At 37.2% G+C, this 20,937-nt stretch overlaps 1 protein-coding gene across 5 annotated transcripts in view; it reads left to right on the forward strand.

Moving 5' to 3' along the window:
• The first annotated feature begins 169 nt into the window (after window positions 1-169).
• LOC138743388 (neurofilament medium polypeptide-like) overlaps window positions 170-20,937 on the forward strand; it is a 39,880-nt gene continuing 19,112 nt past the window's right edge. Inside the window, exons 1-5 of one of the 5 annotated variants that reach the window (XM_069898701.1) lie at window positions 170-400; window positions 9,458-9,595; window positions 17,346-17,387; window positions 18,903-18,986; window positions 20,340-20,414. In XM_069898701.1, coding sequence (XP_069754802.1) covers window positions 374-400; window positions 9,458-9,595; window positions 17,346-17,387; window positions 18,903-18,986; window positions 20,340-20,414 — 366 coding nt within the window. In that variant the 5' untranslated portion in view covers window positions 170-373. Of the gene's footprint in view, window positions 401-9,457; window positions 9,596-11,559; window positions 11,757-12,430; window positions 12,591-14,153; window positions 14,284-17,345; window positions 17,388-18,902; window positions 18,987-20,336; window positions 20,415-20,937 lie in introns of those variants that run through there. The other 4 variants (XM_069898699.1, XM_069898702.1, XM_069898703.1 and 1 more) reach the window with 4 other exon arrangements.

Genomic DNA, 20,937 nt, shown 5'->3' on the forward strand with positions numbered 1-20,937 from the left:
GGTTTTAATGACACAGCCAGGTACACAATCTGGACCAGGTGATTTTCAAGGTTCTGTTCTTATCAGCCTCAGAAACTGGGAGCATAGAATCATCGAAGGCCGTGAGGGTTCTTCATTGTTCATGGAACTCTTGTTGGAGTTCTTTTAATACTAGTGTTCTGATCAAACTGAAGGAAGCAAGAAATAATGGATGGAAGAGCTCTTGTTGGAGTTCTTTTAATACTAGTGTTCTGATCAAACTGAAGGAAGCAAGAAATAATGGATGGAAGAGCTCTTGTTGGAATTCTTTTAATACTAGTGTTCTGATCAAACTGAAGGAAGCAAGAAATAATGGATGGAAGAATACTGATCTTTAGTCAATGATTATGAAGATATGCCAGCACATTCAAGATATGAAGAGGTAAATAAGAGCAGAAGTAGGCTATTCATTTCCTCAAGCTTATAGTGTCATTTAATAATGACTGACCTAATCTCCATCTATTCTTAGTAACCTTTCATCCCTTTACCTATCGAATAGCTATCTCTCTCTGCCTTAAAATATTAATATACTACTGTCTTTTGAGAATATAAAGAATTATAGCCCTACAAAAATATCACCTTTCCTTCCCCCATTAAATGCATAAGCTCTTACTTTAAGTTCAAGATTGTCCCACAAGAAGAAACATCTACTTATCAAGACCCTTCAGGATCTCATATTCTTCTATCAAATCTCTTCTCAAACTTCTACATTTTAGCTTAGAAGTTTTTGGTTAATTTCTTGCATTTACATGTGCTCTAAGTGTCAAGTTTAAAAAAAATGTTTTTAATGTCCTCAGAGGTACCTGTACTAAAATAGGAAGGAGGAAGATGGCTGGATTAAACATGATCCAGTGCATTGCTTAAGCACAACTCACCCACAAGGTGTCACTATCAACTATCTTGCAATACAAATAGAGTCCCAATGTGGGAAGATATGTAGACTATTTTGCTCAATGTAGGGTTGGTGTGATTAATCTCATTTATTCATTTGTTGGAGCCTTGATCCAATAGATCACTTCTCCAAAGGTATAGTTTCCCCCTTGCTCCTCCAGTGAAGACTGATTTCAGATGTTCAATCTTGTGAAGCTCAGAATAATGGATCATTTCAGAAGTTATACAAAGTTTCTAAAAAGGAAAGAGTTCAAGTTAAAAGTACCATACCAAAGATTGGAATAAGTAATATCAAATGCACAGTGTGAGTTCACAAGTGAAATTATAAGAATTAGAAGAGAATATAAGAACTTGGAGTAGGAATAAGCTTTCTGGCCCATCAAGCCTGCTCCACCATTCAAGAAGATCATCGCTGATGTGGCTGTGGGTTCAGCTTCATTATTACCTATTCCTCATAATCCTTAATTCCCCTACAGTTCCAAAATCTATCTGTGTCTTAATTACATTTAATGAGGTAGTTTGTACTGCTGCGGTAGGCCAGAAACTTCACTAATTCATTACTCTCAAGGAGAAGCAAATCCTCCTCACCTCTATCTTAAATCTGCCAAACCTGCGCACACCACCCCTCCCCCCCTTGAGGCTATGATTCTAGTTCTAGTCTCAGTGGAAACTAGAACTGAAGCAAGTGGAAACAAACTCCCTATTTCTCTCTTGTCCATTCCTTTTATAATTTTATATATCTCTATAAGATTCCACCATCATTCTTCTTGGCTCCAATAAGTATTGTGCTCAATCTCTTTTCCTATTTTCCAGTGCCTCCAAATCCAATAGATCCTTTCTCAGGAAAGAAGACCAGAATTTCACAAAGTGTCCTGTACAGTTTCAGCAGAAACTCCCTGCTCTTAAACTCAGTCCCTCTACCAATGAAGACCAACATCCTAATCATCTTCTTGATTATATGCTGCATCTGCAAACTAACCTTCTGCAATTCATTTACAATCACTTTTGGGTCTCTCTGCACAACCCCATGCTGCAACTTTTCACCATTTAAATAGTAGTTTGATTTATTATTTTTCCTTACAAAGTTCCTTACATGTATCAGTATTGTTCCCCATCTGCCAGACCCTTGCCCAATATGAATCTCTCTGCAGCTGTTAAATCATTATTCTCCGACTGTATCCTCGACACAAATATAATTCCCAGTCAATATAGTATAATCACGAAATGATACATAAAAACACAACCAGGCAAATCAAAAGTATTTTTTAAGGTAAGGGAGGGTTTCTTAGAGATGAAGAGGAAATATGATTGTCAGTTACGTGGAAGTGGAATAAATGTTATACAATGGTCTTGAAAATGTGAACACATAGGAGCACTGAAGGAGCATGGGGGACAATTGTTGAGCAAAACTGTTGAGTGAAGATTTTTTTTCAGACTAAACTATCAGTAGTGCCTGAGAATAATCATTATTACAAGGTTTCCTTCACATCCAGTAAGACCTGGGTGAATAAGGAATGGCTGGGAGGGTGTTTGCTATCTTGACTAGTGTGGATAGGGAGGTGACTAGGAAATTTGTAAGAAGGGTTAGAACTGGGAGTAAATAGAGAAGTTAAAATTTAGGCATATCAGATGGTCAGAAGGTGACACTAGTGGGTGGAGGTGAGTGATGTTGGTATAGATAATGAAGATTGTGGGTTGAGAAAGATCTCAAGGGATGAATGTAGGTAAAACTGACTTGCTTACCTTCTATCATTTTCTCCTAATTGTATGGAAACTAGCGAGGTCTCACCTGGAGTAATGTTGCACATTTTGGTCTCCTTATTTCAGAAGGGATCCACTATCATTGGATGTCTCCAGAAACCATCACTTATAGCTGTTAAATCAATATTCTCCAACTGTAAATGATGGGGAATTTCTGAAGGTTTATCCTCCATCACTGAACACCATGTATATACTTGTCTCAGTTGCAAACAGTGAGAAATAAAGAAAGAAGCCACCAAAAAAAGTGGCAGACTGACAATCATAAACAAAGTGGGAGGTATTTTGTCCACAGACTAACAGCTGTTGATTTCCCTGAAGTTATTTTATTATTCTGTTCAAATAGACCGATCATGCAAAATTGTGGCTATTGAAGCCATCAATTGATCATTGATATTATCATATATTTTTATTTGTTTTTTTGTAAATACAAACAGCAAACTATAATAGCTAATAGGGTTTCAAATATTTTAGTATTTTGGCAAGATTCTTTTGAAACCTGGAATAAGATTTTATCAGTTCTTTAGCAATATCCAGATAGGCACCAAATGAACTTCTTCAATTTGATCTTTAAAATTGCCACCAGATAAATGACCTCTTTTTGATCAGGTCACTGATCAGGTCAGTTATGTACTGAAAAAAATGGTTAAAAATATCAAATTAGAAGTTGGTGATTAAAGGAGGATATTGCAGCATTCACCCTAATAATATAATGTTTTATGCCAAACAAAGCATCAACCTTTTATAGTTCAGGGAAGTCCAGCATCTCTAGGGGAAAATGACTTCAATGGTTTTGATGGATAGAGTGAAAATTATAAATTTGAACAACTGAAAGGAAATCTTTACTCACAAGCAAACAGAAAATGCTACTTGCTAATGAGAATCTTTATTTCTTCAATTAACCTGTCTTTGCTCCATAATTAAAACATCCTTGGGCTCAAAGAGTTACCATAAAATGTGAAGAATATTTTACAGTCAATCAACCCAAGTCTCAACACGGAAATGAAAATAGAACCATGTGGATTTTGTAACTCTGAAATAGAAAAAGAAATTGTTGGAAATATTTTGCAGGTCAGGCATTGTCTGTGAAAGGAGAAAGCAGATGAAGCAGCTTTTATCAGAATAGGAGACAGAAAAAAAAAAGTTAATTTCTAAAATTCTATTTTTAACTTGCAGAGGGGATTAGGGATGAATGATAAGTTGTTGCTCGGGTTGCCATCAGCATAAATTATAGAGGTTGTTTGTCTATGGGTTAAAGTAGGGAGTTGGAGTGAGGGGAAAAAAGTTTTTTTTTAAATTAATGTCTATCTATCTTTTATTTCCTATGGGTGCTGTGTGATCTGAGTTTCTCCAGCACTTCTGTGTATTGCGTTGGGAACCTATACCACTCATCCCAGGCAACTTTGCCCTCACTTTTTGAGAGTAATGTTTTTTACTGCCCACACTTGTGCTCACTCTCCCCACACACACACACACACACACACACACACACACACCTGGTGAATCGCCTCTGCACTCCCTCCATTGCAAGAACATCCTTCCTTAGATAAGGTGACCAAAACTGCACACAATACTCCTTGTGTGGTCTCACCAAGGCCCTGTACAGCTGCAGTAAGGTATCCTTGTTCCTATACTCAAACCCTCTTGATATGAAGGCCAACACACCATTTGCCTTTTTAACCGCCTGCTGTACCTGCATGCTCGCCTTCAGAGACTGGTGTACAAGTACCCCTAGGTCTCTCTGCACTTCCCCATCTCTTAATCTATTGCCATTCAAATAGTAATCTGCCCTCCGGTTTGTATTACCAAAGTGGATAACATCACATTTATCCACATTGTAGTGCATTTGCCATGTATCTGCCCAGTCCCTCAATTTATCCAAATCACACTGGAGTTCCTGACCCCCTCTTCCGTGAACACAACCCCTCCTAGCTTAGTGTCATCTGCAAATTTGGAGATATTACATCCAATCCACTCATCCAGATCATTAATGTAAATTGTGAACAGCTGGGGTCCCAGTACAGATCCCTGTGGCACCCCACTGGTCACCGCCTGCCACTCAGAAAACGAGCCATTTATCCCAACTCTCTGTCTTCTACCTGCCAGCCAGTTCTCAATCCACATCAATACTTTTCCCCCAATCCCATGAGGCTTGATTTTGGAAGCCAGTCATTTATGCAATAAACAATATGTGCAAAATATGAGATCCGGTATTTACAAAAATGCCAACAGTGAGTATTGTGCTGGAGATGGACTTCACTGTAAAATGGATATATCCCACCCTTTTAAAAACTCTTCTCTTGTATAGAAGGAAAATGTTACTAATTATTCTAAAATTCTACCAGAGTTCAGACTAATCCATCATGAGGCAAAATTGCCTACTTAATACAGCAACAAAATTAAGTGCTCAGCTGTGTACTTTGTAAGATATCTGATCAATTTATGTCCATAAGTATAACATAACGTAAAAAATCTCTGAACCGTTGCAATGTAATAAAGCGAATTACAGTATTATACTTACATATAGAAGTATAATGGGTCATTTATTATCTGGACTTATTTTCACAATCTATTGGATAATGAAAAGAGATTGCAGTTCTCTTGCTTTTGTAGTTATAGATATTATAACATATTAGGAATAAATCTAAAAGCTTATTTTGAATTCAATTACAATTAAGATATATCCATTGATATTAACTGTAGTTTTGAGGCATATAACAGCTAAATCAAAAGTAAGATACCAATTTTAATGAAAATGCTGGTCAGATTGTTGCCTTTTCAACACTGTTCCTGTGACTGTCTCCGTTAGAATAAAGAGAAATATTGAATAGGCAGTAAATTAATTCTTTAAAAAATGTATTAAAATGTTTTAAAAAATGTATTAAAATGTTAAAAAATGTATTAAAATGTCAAAGTAATTGACAGCATTCTTATGAACATATAACATGAGAATACTTTCTGTATTTTATGTAATAGAGCATGTTGACATGTTAACAATATGACATTGTTATTTTACAAGCTGAATGATATTTCTAATTATACTGGATTTTTAGATTGACAGATGGTGGCTTCGACCTGGGTTCCAGGTCAAAATAATCCTTGCTTCTTGGGTTAAATTTAGACCCAAAGTTGAGGCAGAACAAATGATTCATCACAGAAGTCAGAATGAATTAGTTTAAGATGAAAATCTTGTGCGTTGAGGCCCTAATGAAAATCATGAGTATTGTAAAAAGCCAATGAAGGTGGATTTCTTTGCTCACTGTTCTGAAAACCTCTAAAACAGTGGTCTTCTAACTTTTTTCTTTCCACTCACCTACTATCTTAAGTAATTCCTATGCCATAGGTGCTCTGTGATTAGTAAGGATTGCTTAAGGTGGTAGGTAAGTGGGGAAAAAAAAGGTTGAAAATCACTGCTCGAGTCCCAATTGTTACTGAAATATTTTGTTTGAGAAAAGTTGTCATGGCCCATTTCCTTTGGAGTTACAAAACTGTGACAAGTCAATTAGGTATGATTAAAACCCCTTACTAAATCACATATTTGAAACCACGGCAAAACATATGCATGGAAATTCAACTGCCCTGCCTCTGGAAAGGAAGACTAAGCAGGAGGATTTCATCTGTGAAAATGTGGATCACCTCTCAGTTGTGAACAAAGACCTGGCTGGAGTTTGATGAAATCAAACAATGACTAATATGTAGGTACTGTTTTAACAGATGTATTAGAATATCTAGGCATTAAAGATTAAGACAACTGCAAAAAAAACTTTACTACTACAAAACTATACTCAGGACAAAAACTATGAGAAATTGAATATTTTAACCTTTTATCCTATGAATGTTAAACAGTATTCTACAACATGAATACCAGAGAAGAAACGATACATAAACAATTGTTTAAAAGTTACAGTTCCTATTTCCAATTTACTCACTGGCTGGAGCAACAATAACAGCATTACTACTTCCAGAAGATTCAGGGTAACTCCATCCTCAGCATTTGTTTTACATCATGGCCACTCCATTGAAAATTGTGACGCTGTAATGACATGAGATCATTTGATATTTGATTCAAATTTCCAGTCAATCAAACTCTCTTTATTACTTGGATCTGAAAAAGAAAGATTCACAGAGGTAAAACGGCAAAAAAAAAGTCAAAAGAGAATTTCCAAGAGAACATACTCACTTCCAGATCAACAAACGATATTCTTGACTGATTAAATCTCTTAGAACTCCTATGCATAATTCCTGATTAATGAAATATCTAATTTGATTATAATTTGTATTGGCCTAACTTTCCAAGTCTTTTTTGTCTTTCCAACGCACCTGGATTGAATTTATGGGATGTTTGTTTATAGCTGCGAGCATTAATGCTGCAAAGTAAATGAAAAATAACTGTATTTGCACCATCTGCAACAGATTCAAAAGTTTGCTTGGTTTACTTCAAGAAAGAATAACAAATAATTTTGGAATGATAATATTCTGTGAAAAGCAGAGGCAATTTTAAAATGAGCACATGTACCTGGACTATGGAAATGTATTTATATGGGGAACTATCACTGGTTTTATTATTCATATTTAAATGGCAGTATTTATGTGAATACAGGTATATAATCCAGAAAAAAAAATACATTGTAAGTGTTAGCCATTACTTTATGATAATTAATGACATTCCCTACTTGTAAATATTTAATGAATTGTTGTATGGACACAAGCCATTTGATCCAACTCATTCACTCTGACAAAGGGCACCCTTTCCTATTAATCCCACTCCCAGCCCTTGGTCCCAAGCTCTCTATCCCTAAGCAATTCAGGTGATCATGAGACACTTCTTAAATGCTGTCAGTTACCAGCTTCAGCCATTCTCTGTCTCTCAGGCAATGCATTTCAGCAACTAGACACTCTCTGGACGAAGAGATCTCCATTATATCCCCTCTAAATCCCAACTCCCTTACTTTAACTATATGCCCTCTGGTTTTGTCAATCTCTGATAAGGGGAGTTTCCTTCAGTTCACTCCATCGATAGCCATCATAATTGTTATACTTCAATCATACCCTGTCTTAACTACTTCTGTTCCAGGGAAAACACACCTAGCTTCTCCAATCTCTCCTCATACAGGTATGTTATATGAAACAATTATACAATTATACAATAAGCTGAAGATCCAGCTGCGCTGGATGGGTCACGTCTCCAGAATGGAGGACCATCGCCTTCCCAAGATCGTGTTATATGGCGAGCTCTCCACTGGCCACCGTGACAGAGGTGCACCAAAGAAAAGGTACAAGGACTGCCTAAAGAAATCTCTTGGTGCCTGCCACATTGACCACCGCCAGTGGGCTGATAACGCCTCAAACTGTGCATCTTGGCGCCTCACAGTTTGACGGGCAGCAACCTCCTTTGAAGAAGACCGCAGAGCCTACCTCACTGACAAAAGGCAAAGGAGGAAAAACCCAACACCCATCCCCAACCAACCAATTTTCCCCTGCAACCGCTGCAATCGTGTCTGCCTGTCCCGCATCGGACTTGTCAGCCACAAACGAGTCTGCAGCTGACGTGGACTTTTTACCCCTTCCATAAATCTTCGTCCGCGAAGCCAAGCCAAAGAAGACAATATGATGAAATCTTTTCGCCATTGAAGGGTAAAATATCACAACTGAAATGTGTTTTGTATGTTAATAAACCTATGACATTTCAAATATTAGGTGTATAACTTCATTTTCGATGTTTTACTTAAAATATACCAAATTAGCCAACTGCAAACAAGATTAATACTGGGGAACAAAAGAAGTAGCTCTCCAAAGAAATACTAACAAATTTTTAACTTGCTATGACATCTAAGAAGAACATGATTACAGCCAAAGTTCTTCTCTTGTTGCAGTGGGAATTCTAAAAATTGCATATATCTTAATTAAATGAAAATATTTCCAAGCGAAATATGTCTTGGTAAAATCTGTTCGGTTTTTTTTTAGGAGGCATGATGTTATCTCCAGCACTGGCATATATTTAGGAGCTGAATTGCACCAATACCAATATTGATGAGAAAGTTGATGTCCATTCAACTATTGTCTTCCAGCACGATGTAGATCATAAAAATCATGGTATCAGTCAGCACAGAATGCTGATGTGACATTAGCTTGGGCCATTTTGGAGCTCAAGACAATGCTGACATGTTCCACAACTAGTAGCTGATTTAAGGTTCTTATAGGTTTGTTACTGTGTTTCCCACCCCCCCCCCACCCCTTCTAGCTACAATTCCACAAGTGTTTGATGTCTTTTAAAGTTATTTCAAATATCATGAATCTACAGGGAGTTGCTAAAGAGCAGTTAGCTCAAATCAGACCTTTTTCATTTCCTGATCTTGCACGCATCAGATATTTGTTAGAATTCTGTTTTATTTAAAAACAGAAAATGTTCAAAACATGAAGTAGGTCAGGGGGTATCTGTTCCACAGAATTCCATCAGATTCCCAATTTATGTTTTGTAAGCATGTTGAAAAATGATTGGAAAATTGAGAGGTGAGTCATGGTCCCAGTTTCTAGTGTGGTCTTGTAGCACAGTATTTCTGATCCTGGATTAATAATGTTTCTGTTTTCTGGTGTTCTGGGAATTCAGCATTGATAAAGCCATTGAAAGGAAGGAGAAGCAGTCAGCCTCTCTTCTTTTAGATGGCAATTGGCTTGGCACTTGTATGGCACAGATGTCATCTGCTCTTATTTAATTATTGTACAAATCTTGCTGACGTGACTTTAACTGAACACAGTGTATGAATTGATAAATATTCCCACTTCCAACAAGGAACAGCGTAAGAAAGCCTCATCACCATGTCAGAAATCATCACCTGGGCAAGGACAGCAACAAATGGCCTTGCTGGCAACAATGACGTGTAGCAGACTGGTCCCACGGCTGATCACATCTCCCTTAACCATGCCTCTTGTAAGTATGCCATCCCTTTCAGTTTCTCTTTCTCCATTGCATTTATTCTTGAGATTAAGCTGTCCACTCCAGGACATCTGAGAAATCCTCTTTTTATTGGAAATTAGCTTTCCATCTACTGTGCTTGATGGAGCCCTCAGTTGCATGTCCTCGATTCACTAGATGTCTGCTCTTACCCATCTTCCTCTAAACAAAAGTGAGATTCTTGGTCCTTATCTTTCATCCCACCACACACTGCATCCAGCAAATCATTCTTTATTATTTTAACCAGCCAATATGATTGCACCATACCTTTTCCTCTTCATCTCTTTGTTTTTTTTAAAAAAAACAGGAACCAATCTCTTTTAACTCTTTTACACAGCCGTTAAAAGACAGAAATTAACTGCCAAGGTAGGTAGTATCAGTCAATGCATTCCACAACGGCTTCTGTCTAAAAGGGTTAGGGCTTGCCAATGTTGTAATGCTACAGGTCCTGCCTCCCTATGCTCTGGGATGCCAGCTTGCTTATGTAAAAGGTGGCACCAACCTGGCATTTCTTGGTTCAGTGTGAGTCACTCGAACTGCCTTTAACAACGGGTCATTCACACGCCAGTTAAGTGTGCTTTCTGTGTAAAAAGGCCTCTTACTCCCACCTATGCCTCTTTTCTCCAGGTACAGCCATTGAAGATGCAACACATGTCCCCATACCTCCTGCATCAAATTCATACAGGGGTCAAGAAAGCTCTTTCAGGTTAGGTAGAGATTCACATGTACCTTGTCCTAATCCTATTGCATTTGGTGCTCTCAAAGTGGCTTCATTTACTTTGGCTAGACCAAGCACAATCTATCAGCTTGCCAAGCACTCTGTGTTCAGCTCCAGTTGCAAGTCATTTTAACTTTCCTCCTCAAGCCCACACCAACTTGTCTGTCCTTGGATCCCTCCACTGCCTGAGCAAACTGGAGGAACAGCTCCTCCTATACCTCCTGGGTAGTCCACAAGCCAAAGATTTACAATTCTTTAATTTCAAATAAACCATATTTCTTGGATAACTAGAAGGAGGAAGGTACTGAATTCTTCTAGGGAACCATTTGATCTTTATCATGTCCATCAAAAGAGGAGGGAATCTTGTGATATGTTTAGGTGGTGTGGCTGAAATGTTTGACCAGATGACAATGTGTGCAAGATGAACGATATGTGTGAAATTTATGAACATTATATATTCATCCCAAATGATAGGAATTATGAATAAATGATTGAGGGTTCATGGAGATTTGAGCAATATCTGATATCATATAAGAAATACGAACAGGGGTAGGCCATCTGGCCCCATGACACATTCTCCTTCATTTAATAAGATCATGACTGATCTAGACGCAACTCCACTCATCTGCTTTTTCTCTTTACACTCAATTCCCCTACCATGCTAAAAATCTATCTAACTGTGCCTTAAGTATACATAATGAGGCAGCCTCTACTGCTATCTTGGGCAGAGAATTCCACAGATACACTACTCTCTGGGGAAAGCAGTTCTTCCTCATCTTTGTCCGAAATCTACTCTCCTAAATGTTTGGCTAATGATCCCTTGGTCTTGTCTCACTGACCAGTAGAAAGAACTCCTCTTATCTCTCCCTTTCTTAATGTTATGTGCCTATATGACCCCCTCTTATTCTTCTGAATTCCAGTGAGTATCGTCCCAGGTATCTCAAATTCATAATCAGATTTGAAAAATGAATTATCAACCTTCTCCACATGTGTGAGACTATGGGGCATTAGATCTTCTGAATATCTTGGGGTTTGATTTCTAACATTCACTCTATCACCTCCTACGAGATACAGGATATCATTTCTTTTTCCTCTGTTTCAGTAAAGCTTCCAATTCCCTTGGAGCCAATTCTTGCTAGTGCTGTGTCATTGTTCATTTCCTTGGTGATAAAAGGTAAAGGTTCCATTATTGTCACATAATGCTACATTCAGAATTCTTTAACTTGTGTCGACCATAAGGCAGACAGAGAGTCGTCACTTTGTCCAGCACCCCTCACATCTACCCTCCACTGCGCCTCCCTTTTCTGTGGTATAGAGTAATTTGAAGCAATATAGGACAAAATTAATGGATGCATGGAAGTTATGATTAAGTTGCCAGTCAACTGTGGAGTTAGAACTAATATCATTACATCGAAATAGGTATGCTGCCTGAACTATCATCAATAGTGTACAATGCTCATCCAGTTCAGCTTCCTTTTGAAACGGACACACAACCCGTGAACAACACACACTGTATATATTTACTAAGCTTCTCAGTAATCTTTCATGAATCAATATATTTATTGCACTGACTGAAGCATAAATATTAATTGACTTTATCTATTTATCCTGTTTTTCATATTTTTGATTGTAAAGAGAAAGTTATGAGAATGTAGTGTTTTAATTCTTCACTTAAAATCTGATGTTTCAATTTTTGTAACATAGGATTTCCTGATCAAAGACTCCTTTCTAATAGTAATAATAATGGTAATAAATATTAGAAATATTTAGCAAGTCAGATGCTATCCTGGTAAAGAAAATTATTGCTTTACGTTGATGTCTTTTCATATGAAGGTCCCTCATTTAATTGTTTATTTGAAATAAAAAGAACAGTGTTAATTCCCAAATATCTGCATGGATAAGGAAAATTATTAATTTATCATCTGCAGGTTGAATAATTTTCAATTCAGAAATTCTTAAACATTCATTAATGTGTCGTGATTTGGTCGTGGGCCCTGCTGCTTTAATATTCATGGTGCCTGAGGCCTAAGACAATGGAATTATTTTATGGTCTTTCCCACTTTTTTTTAAGATAGAGCCTCATTGTGGAATAAGCAAAGAAAAGTAACAGCTAAATCCAGGAATAAGGCAGAGTTTGAAGTCCCAGGGATGAGCAGTCTGTCAGTTTACGGGTAGTAGATTAGGAATTTAGGAGGTCTGTTGCATCAGGCCAAGAAGGATCATGAACACTGCCCTGTCTTCACCTGAATTTTGGTAAGTATTGAATTGATCAGGAGATCAGTAGATGGGGCTGGGGAGGGAATGATCTGCTTTTATCCTCAGATACTCCAGAAAAAAACAACTCAAGATTTTCTAACTTCACGAGATTAACTAAGACTCGTTGTCAATGGGTAAGTGGTGGAACTTACTTAAAGGGAACTTACCTGACTTAGTTTTATGGAACAGGGCTGCGATCTGTTTAAGAATCACTTTGCTTTATGCAGTACTATATGAACCCTTTTGTTCTGACAGTCCTTGAGAAAGACTCAAGAATTGTGTGATGCAATTTCCATGCCAATACCTCAAAGAACTTTGCAATCAGGTATCATTGTGATTCAGGAAGCATGGTATCACCACAAGAGCAATTTGAGGAGTGGTAATAATCAACCTGCAAATTATTGTAATCACATTCTACTCCAGGGAAAAAGATTTGATTTTTATATGCATAGAGCTGAAAAATAGTCCTATGCATCCACATTTCTGGGCTATTCACTCTAGGTACCCAATCAGCTGAATTATGAAGTAAGATAAACTTTCTTTAACATTAAGTTGCAATGAAAGTATTTTTGTATTTAATGTTTAAAAGCTATTACTGTGGCCTTTATGCTCTTGGTTCCCTAGTGAATAATCTCCTCAAGTTAGTGGTGGATATGCCTCAGAGAATATAACCATTCAGTGCTCACCCAGCTCAATTAAATAAACTTCATATCAGAGACCAGTCTCACTTTTAACTTGATAAAGATGACCAAAAGATTTTGCCTTAAATGCTTAATACAATTCTCTGAGTAGCCTTGCTACAAGAGCTGGATTGTAATCCACAGTTCCAAAGAAAACAAGGATGACAAATGTGCAGCAAATGATTAGCACCATCTGCTCTTCTTAATCACTTCAAATTGTTTCTCTTTCACGTCAATTTAAGTTTAAGAGAAGCAAAGCTGCATTGACCCTTTGAGTATTGAGCTTCCTTATAAATTTTCCAACACATTTTTTTCCATCAAATGTAGACAACTTTAAGAAATTGAAAAAAAGGTTTAAAAAGTGTTGAATTTTATTAATATTTTATTAATGTATAAAATAAAGCGTATGTTATGCTTAGTGTTAGTTCGTAGAAGGCTGTTGGATCAAACCCCATGTGCAAAAGCTTGACAAAAAACTCAGGGTTATGCCAGGGGTGTGCTGAGCCTCTCAGAGGACCTGTCCTTCAAAACCCATGTCTGTTCTCAGAAAGAAATGAGATCATATGCTTTTCTTAAAAGGAAAAGCGGTAATTATTTACAGTGTTCTTGCATTATTTATACTTTAATCATTGAACAGCACCACATGGGAAGAGACCCTTCAATCCATAATATCTGTGCCAAAAATTATATCAAATTGAATTAAATCTGAATTCCAGCGAGTATTGGAATTGGCTGTTTTGGATTGGAGGCTGTGTAATGAACCAGGGTGATTACAGAGCTTAAAGTAAAGGAACCCTTAGGAGGGAGTGATTACAATATGATTGAGTTCAATTTTAAATTTGAAAAGTAGAGGCTAAAGTCTGATGTGTCGATATTTCAGTGGAGTAAAGGAATTGACAGTGGCATGAGGAACTAGCCAAAGTCAACTGGAAAAACACACTAATGGAGAAAATAGCAGATCAGCAATGGCTGGAGTTCCTGCAAGAAATGAGGGAAGTACATACCAAAAAGTAAGAAATTTGGGGAAGAAAAATTGAGACAATTGGCTTTAACTACCCTCGTCAGCCACAAAGTAAAGGCAAAAGTGTGGGCATACAGGAAACAAAAAATAGTGGGGACGATAGAGGACTGAGAAGCTTTAAAAAATTTAGAGAGGACAATGAAGAAGGAGATTTGAAGGATGATTAATGGTAGGAGGGTAGTGATTAATGGTAGGAGGGTAGTGATTAATGGTAGGAGGATAGTAATTAACTTCTAAGAGGATATTAAAAGCTTCTTTACATTTATGAAAAATAAAAAGGGGTTTTTATGCTCAAAACCCTTGTAATCACCTGCTGAAGTTTTTTTTTTAATAACAAAAAGGCAAATTTACCTTTTATGCTGACAACCGAAAAGGAGAGGCTAAAGTCTGACAGGGGTGAATCGTGAGCCAGATTCCGAAGCTGAAGGAGGCAGGGCAAGTAGTGCAGCCTGCCACTGTGACGTCAAACATACGCATTGGGAAGGGAAAGTGGTCTATACTCAAAATGTTGACTGAAGAGCAGGTATGAGCACTAGTGGAGATCTGTGCAAGAAGTCTTAGAACTCGAGCAGATCTTCTGCGCAATGTAATCACCTTTTTTGACCATATTGGTTCTTTAAAATTCATGCTCTTTGGCCGTGAGCTGACAGCTTCATCGCCAAGTCATCAGCCATCCCCTTTGGAGATACATTCAGCAGCAATCCCTTTGCAGAGGAGGTGGAGTGGCTGGGCAGGTGGGAACGTGGAGCAAGCTGGACTAGCCAGTCCTCCTTTACACCTTTTTTGGAGGCAAGAGGATGGATTTAGGCAGAAGAAACTTGTCTTTACAGATCGCTAATTTTCACTATACTAGGGACTAAAGATAGAAAAAGATAGACATAGGACCAATAGTAAACAATGCCAGAAAAATTGTAATGGGAAATAAGATGGCAAAGGCATTGAATGAATATTTTAGATCGCTCTTCACTGTGGAAGACATCAGTATCATACTGGACTTTCAAGGGTCTTTGGGAACAGAGACAGTCAAAATCATGAGAGCAAAGGTTCTTTGGAAGCCAAATGGTCTAAGGGTAGATAAGTTTCCTGGTCTGGATGGAATGCACCCTCCGGTTCTGAAGGATGTGGCTGTAGAGATTATGGAAGCATTGGTAATGATCTTCCAGGTGGACTGGAGTATTGTAAATGTCACTCTGCTGTTTAAGAAGGGAGTGAGGCAGCAAAAAAAAAGGAAATTATAGACCTATTAGGCTGACATCAGTGGTTGGAGTCAATTATCAAAGATGAGTTTATAGAATACCTAGAGGTGCGGGAAATGATAGGCCCTGACAAATCTATTTCAATTTTTTGAATAGATCATTAATAGAAAAGACAGGGGAGATGCATTGGATGTTGTGTATTTGGACTTTCAAAAGACCTTTGAAAAGATGCCACACATAAGGTTTCTGAACAAGATGAGAGCCCATGGAATTACTGGAAGGATACTACCATGAGCAGAGCATTGGCTGCTTGACAGGAAACAGAGAGTGGGAATAAAGGAATTCTATTATAGTTGGCTACCAGTTACCTGTGGTGTTCCACAGGGGTCGGTGTTGGGACTACTTCTTTTTACGTTGTATACAAATTCTTTAGATTAAGGAATAGATAGCTTTTGTGGCTAAATTTGCAGATGATACCAAAATAGGTTGTAGGACAGATGGTACTGAGGATACAGAGAGACTTGGATAGATTAGGAGAACGGGCAAAGAGGTGGCAAATGAAATACAATGTTGGAAAGTGAACGTTCATACACTTTGAAGAAATAGACAGGCCGACATTTAAATGGGGAGAAAATTCAAAATTCAGAGGTGCAGTATACCATAAAGATTACCCTCCAAGTTGAGTCAGTGGTGAAGAAGCCCAATGCAATTTTGGTATTCATTTCTCAAGGAATAGCATATAAGAGCAGTGATGACTCTATAGGTCACTGGTGAGACCTCTGAGTACTGTATACAGTTTTGGGGAATTTTTTAGGAAAAGACATGCTGGCATTGGAGAAGGTTCAGAGAAGATTTACGAGAATAATGAGGAAGAAAAGAGTTAGAATATGAGGAGCATTTGTCAGCTCTTGGACTGTACTCATTGATGAGAGGGGCGTCACAGAGGCATTTCAAATACTGAAAAGCCTGAACAGAGTAGATGTGGTAAGATTGTTTCCCATGGTAGGGGAGTCTAGGCCAACTTCCCAATAAAAGGGTGTCAATTCAAAATAGAGATGCAGAAAAAATTCTTTAGTCAGAGGGACATGACTCTGGAATTTGTTGCCACAGGCAGCTGCGGAAGCGAGGTCATTGGGTATATTTATGCAAAGTTTGAGAGGTATTTGATTTCTCAGGGCATTGACAGTTAAGGGGAGGAGGCTGGGGTGTGGGGCTCAGTGGGAGGATAGATCAGCTCATGATAGAACAGCAGAGCAGATTTGAAGGGCCAACGGGACTACTTCATCTCCTATATCTTGTAATCTTGTTAACTTGTGATCACTCTGTGTAATATTTAAATAAAAGCCCAGGTCATCTTGTTTAAACTCCACCTCCACCACTTTAGTATTTGACATTTCTTTACACTAGGTAAATGATTCTAATTTATCAATGCCTCTCAAATTTTATTAACTTCTATCAGGTCATCCCTCAGCCTCCGATGCCCAAATGAATAACCCAAGTTTGTACAAATTGTCTGATAGCTCATTCACTCTAATCCAGGCAGCATCCTGGCAAATCTCTCCTAAACACTTTTCAAAGCCTCTGCATTCATCCTGTAATGGAGCGACCAGTTTTGCACACAATACTCCAAGTATGGCCTAATAAAAGTTTATGTAGCTGCTACATGACTCTCTTACCCTTATTCAATTAATCAATTACTCCCATCAACACTCACATCAAGATCTTTATAAAGTGCCTTCTGAAAATATCTGGTATCCTGGTGTGCAGTGTTGAAGCGACCATTTTAATGTTATCTTCCCATTAGTTAATGGATAAAAGCATGAGTGAAGATTTATTTTGTTTTTTCATCTTGTAGCAGTCTGAAGAATCGGGGGAAGAATATGAAGAGGAACCTCAGGTCTTAAAAAAATTATATGTTTAGTTCCACATGACAGATAAGAATGTTGGTGAAATTATTGTATTGAGGCAATCAAAATTGAAGCCTTTGGGCAGCATTTCACTCTTTGTGGTTAAACAAATGGGATAAATCCTGCTGTCATTACATAATACAGCTGTGGTGAAAACATTTAGCCATCAGCTCATTGAAAGTGATTGTTCAGACAAAATGTTGTTGATGTCATAACATGAATTGCAAACATGTTGAGAAAATCTGAATCATAAGATAAATAATGGAAAACGTTTGAGGTAATTTTATGCTCAGTGTTAAATCTGAGTATTATATTGTTGCCCAGCTAAATTAAAATGTGAATCATTGAACAGTTCTTATTGATTCATGATTATTCAATGATACTTGTGTAATTGTCACTGGTAAGAAGAATTTTGCTTCATAAAATTTATCAAAAACTGTACCATGTGCAAGATGAATCCCATTGATGATCAGTGATGGAATATTGTTATTATTAGAAGCAATATTAATAGAAATAACTGAAGAAGTTCAATTAAATAACTCATTTGTTTGACATGAAGCCTGTGCCACCCAATTGCACTCAATTAGCCTTCCAAGTATTTGATAGATAATCCATCTAACTTGCATGAAAAACACAGATTATGCAGGGGTTATACTAATCTTGTTACCACTCTTGAAAAATTGATCACATTCATAATGAATTTATTGTCATGTATATGTTATAATACAATATATATATGCACCAAAATTCTTTCTTACTGCAGCTGAACAGGTGCTCTATATTTAAAAAAATGACAAAACAATAAGCTCAGATCAATGAGTGATTTCAGAAGTTATACAAAGTTTCAAAAAAAGGAAAGAATTTAAATTAAATTTACCACAACCAAAAATAGGCCTAAGTTATATCAAATGTACAGTGTGAGTTTCACGCGAGATCAGAAGAATTAGAGGTGAGCATATGAACGAGGGATAGGAGTAGCCACCAGGCCCATCAAACCTGCTCTACCATTCAGTGACCTCTCCTTTCAACTCCACCTCCACCTGCATTCCCTCACCTTATATGTATGCCCTTTGTATTTGACATTTTTATCCCAGGAAAATTATTCTGACTGTGTAATTTATCAATGCCTTTCATAATTTTATTAACCCATCAGGTCTTCCCTCAGCCTTTGATGCCCAAGATAAACAACCCAATTTTGTCCAAATTCTCCTGTTGTTAAACCAGGCAGCATCCTGGTAAATTTCTTTCGAATGCTTTCAAAGCCTCCCCATTGATCCTTTAATGGAGTGATCAATTTTGTGCACAAACACAATGCTCCATGTATGGCCTCTAATCAAAGTTTTATACAGCTGTTGCATGACTTCTTATCATTATTTAATGAATACAGATAGGAGCTTTATGAACTGCCTTCTGGAAGTACATGTGGCCATTTTAATTGTATCTTCCATTCGTCAATGGATAAACTTATGACTGAACATGTGTTTCCCCCACCCCACTTTTAACAGTCTGAAGAATTTGGGGAAGAAGCTGTTGAAGAAGTGGAACAAGGCAGCAAAATCGAACCTGAATCTTATGAAGACGAACCACAGGTTTTAAAAAAAGTCAAATATTTAGTTACATGTGATAGATGTGATATGTTGGCGAAATTACTATATTGAGACAACCAAAATTGAAACCTTTAGGCAGTGTTTCATTTTTTTTAGGTTAAACAAATAGGGTAAAAACATTTAACAATCAGCTCATTGAAAGTGATTGCTCAGACAAAATGTAGTTGATCTCATAACGTGAATTGAAAATGTTGAGAAAATCTAAATCATAGCATAAAAGAACTGACTAAAGAATTTTCCATCATGCTGAATGTTGAATTTGAGTATTGTGTCTTTACCCAGCTGAATGGTTGAGCAGTTCATAGCAATTCATGATTACCTGTATTCAATGATACTAGTCTAAAACCAGTTGTAGTGATATTGTCACTGGGAAAGGTACTTTTGCTTCATAACTTTTTTCAAAAACTGTACCTTGTGCATTATTGAATCCCGTTGACGATCAGGGCTAGAATGCTGTGAATACAGGAAGGAACATTAATAGGAATAATTGAAGAGAATTACATAGCATGTTTGTTTTACGTGTACATGTTTCAAATTGATCACTAGATGAGTTCTTTGGTGTATTTTTACATTTTAATGATAAAGCACAGTGCTGCCCAATTACACTCACTTGATAGACAATACATGTAACTTGCATAATAAACACAGATTATAAAATAGTAAAATTTATTCACATACGTATTGAGTTTATTGCTAAATACATTGTTCAATATACATGTGCATATGCACCAAAATCCTTACTTGCTGCAGTCAAACGGATACTTTATATTTTTTTAAAAATTTCAAAACAATGAGTTCAGATCAGTGGACCAATTCAGAAGTTATGCAATGTTTCTAAAAAGAGTTAAGTTAAAAGTACCAATACCAAAAATAGGCATCAGTAGTATCAAATGCACAAACAGGTACAAACAGCAAGGGTGTGCCAGCTGTCCATGTATAAACAGTAATACAGTGGTTCCACCACCCAGAGTAATAGCCCAAGTTTGTCCAAATGCACCTGAAAACTCATACCCACTCATCAAGACAGCATCTTGGTTAATCACTCTTGAAGAGTTTTCAAAGTCTCCACATTCATCCTGTAAGGGAGCAATCAGGTTTGCACATAATCCATAGGGCCAAATCAAAGTTTTATACAGCTGCTACATGATTTCCTACCCTTTATCAATGAATCAACACTCACATCTCGATCTTTATAAACTGCCTTTTGAAAGTACATGTGGATGGTATCCTCCTTGTGTGCAGTGTTAAAATGGCCATTTTAATTGTATCTGAGAATTCATCAGTGGATAAACTTGTGAATGAAGATTTATCTTTTGTTCCCCCCACTCTTAGCAGACTGAAGAATTTGGGGAAGAAGCTGTTGAAGAAGTGGAAGCAGAAGGAAAAATCAAACCTGAAGCTTATGAAGAGGTGAAAAAAATCAAATCAAATATTTATTTGCATATGACAGATGTGAAATGTTGATGACATTACTGTATCAGGCAACCAAAATTGAAGCCTTTGGGTAGTGTTTCACTTTTTGAGGTGAAACAAGTGAGGTAAAACCTGATGTCATTACATAATACAGCTGCAGTGAAAACATTTAACCATCAGCCAATTGAAAGTTATTGTTCAGAAAAGATGTTGTTTCATAAGATGAAATGCAAGCTATTTGAGAAACCAGAATCATCAGATAAATTGTATAAAATTCCTTTGGAATAAATTTATGCTGAGCGTTTAATCTGAGTATTGTGTCTTTACCCATCTGAATTAAAATGTGAATCATTGAACAGTTCATGTCGATTCATGATTATTCACTAATAATTATGTTCAACCAGTTACAGCATAATGTTACTGTCACCGGTAAGTGGTGTTTTTACTTCATAAAGTTTTTCAAAATCACCACCATGTGCATGATGTATCAAGTTTATAATCAGTGCTGGAATACTGTTAA

The sequence above is a fragment of the Narcine bancroftii genome, chromosome 9 (genome assembly GCF_036971445.1).
Source record: "Narcine bancroftii isolate sNarBan1 chromosome 9, sNarBan1.hap1, whole genome shotgun sequence".
NCBI lineage: Eukaryota > Metazoa > Chordata > Chondrichthyes > Torpediniformes > Narcinidae > Narcine > Narcine bancroftii.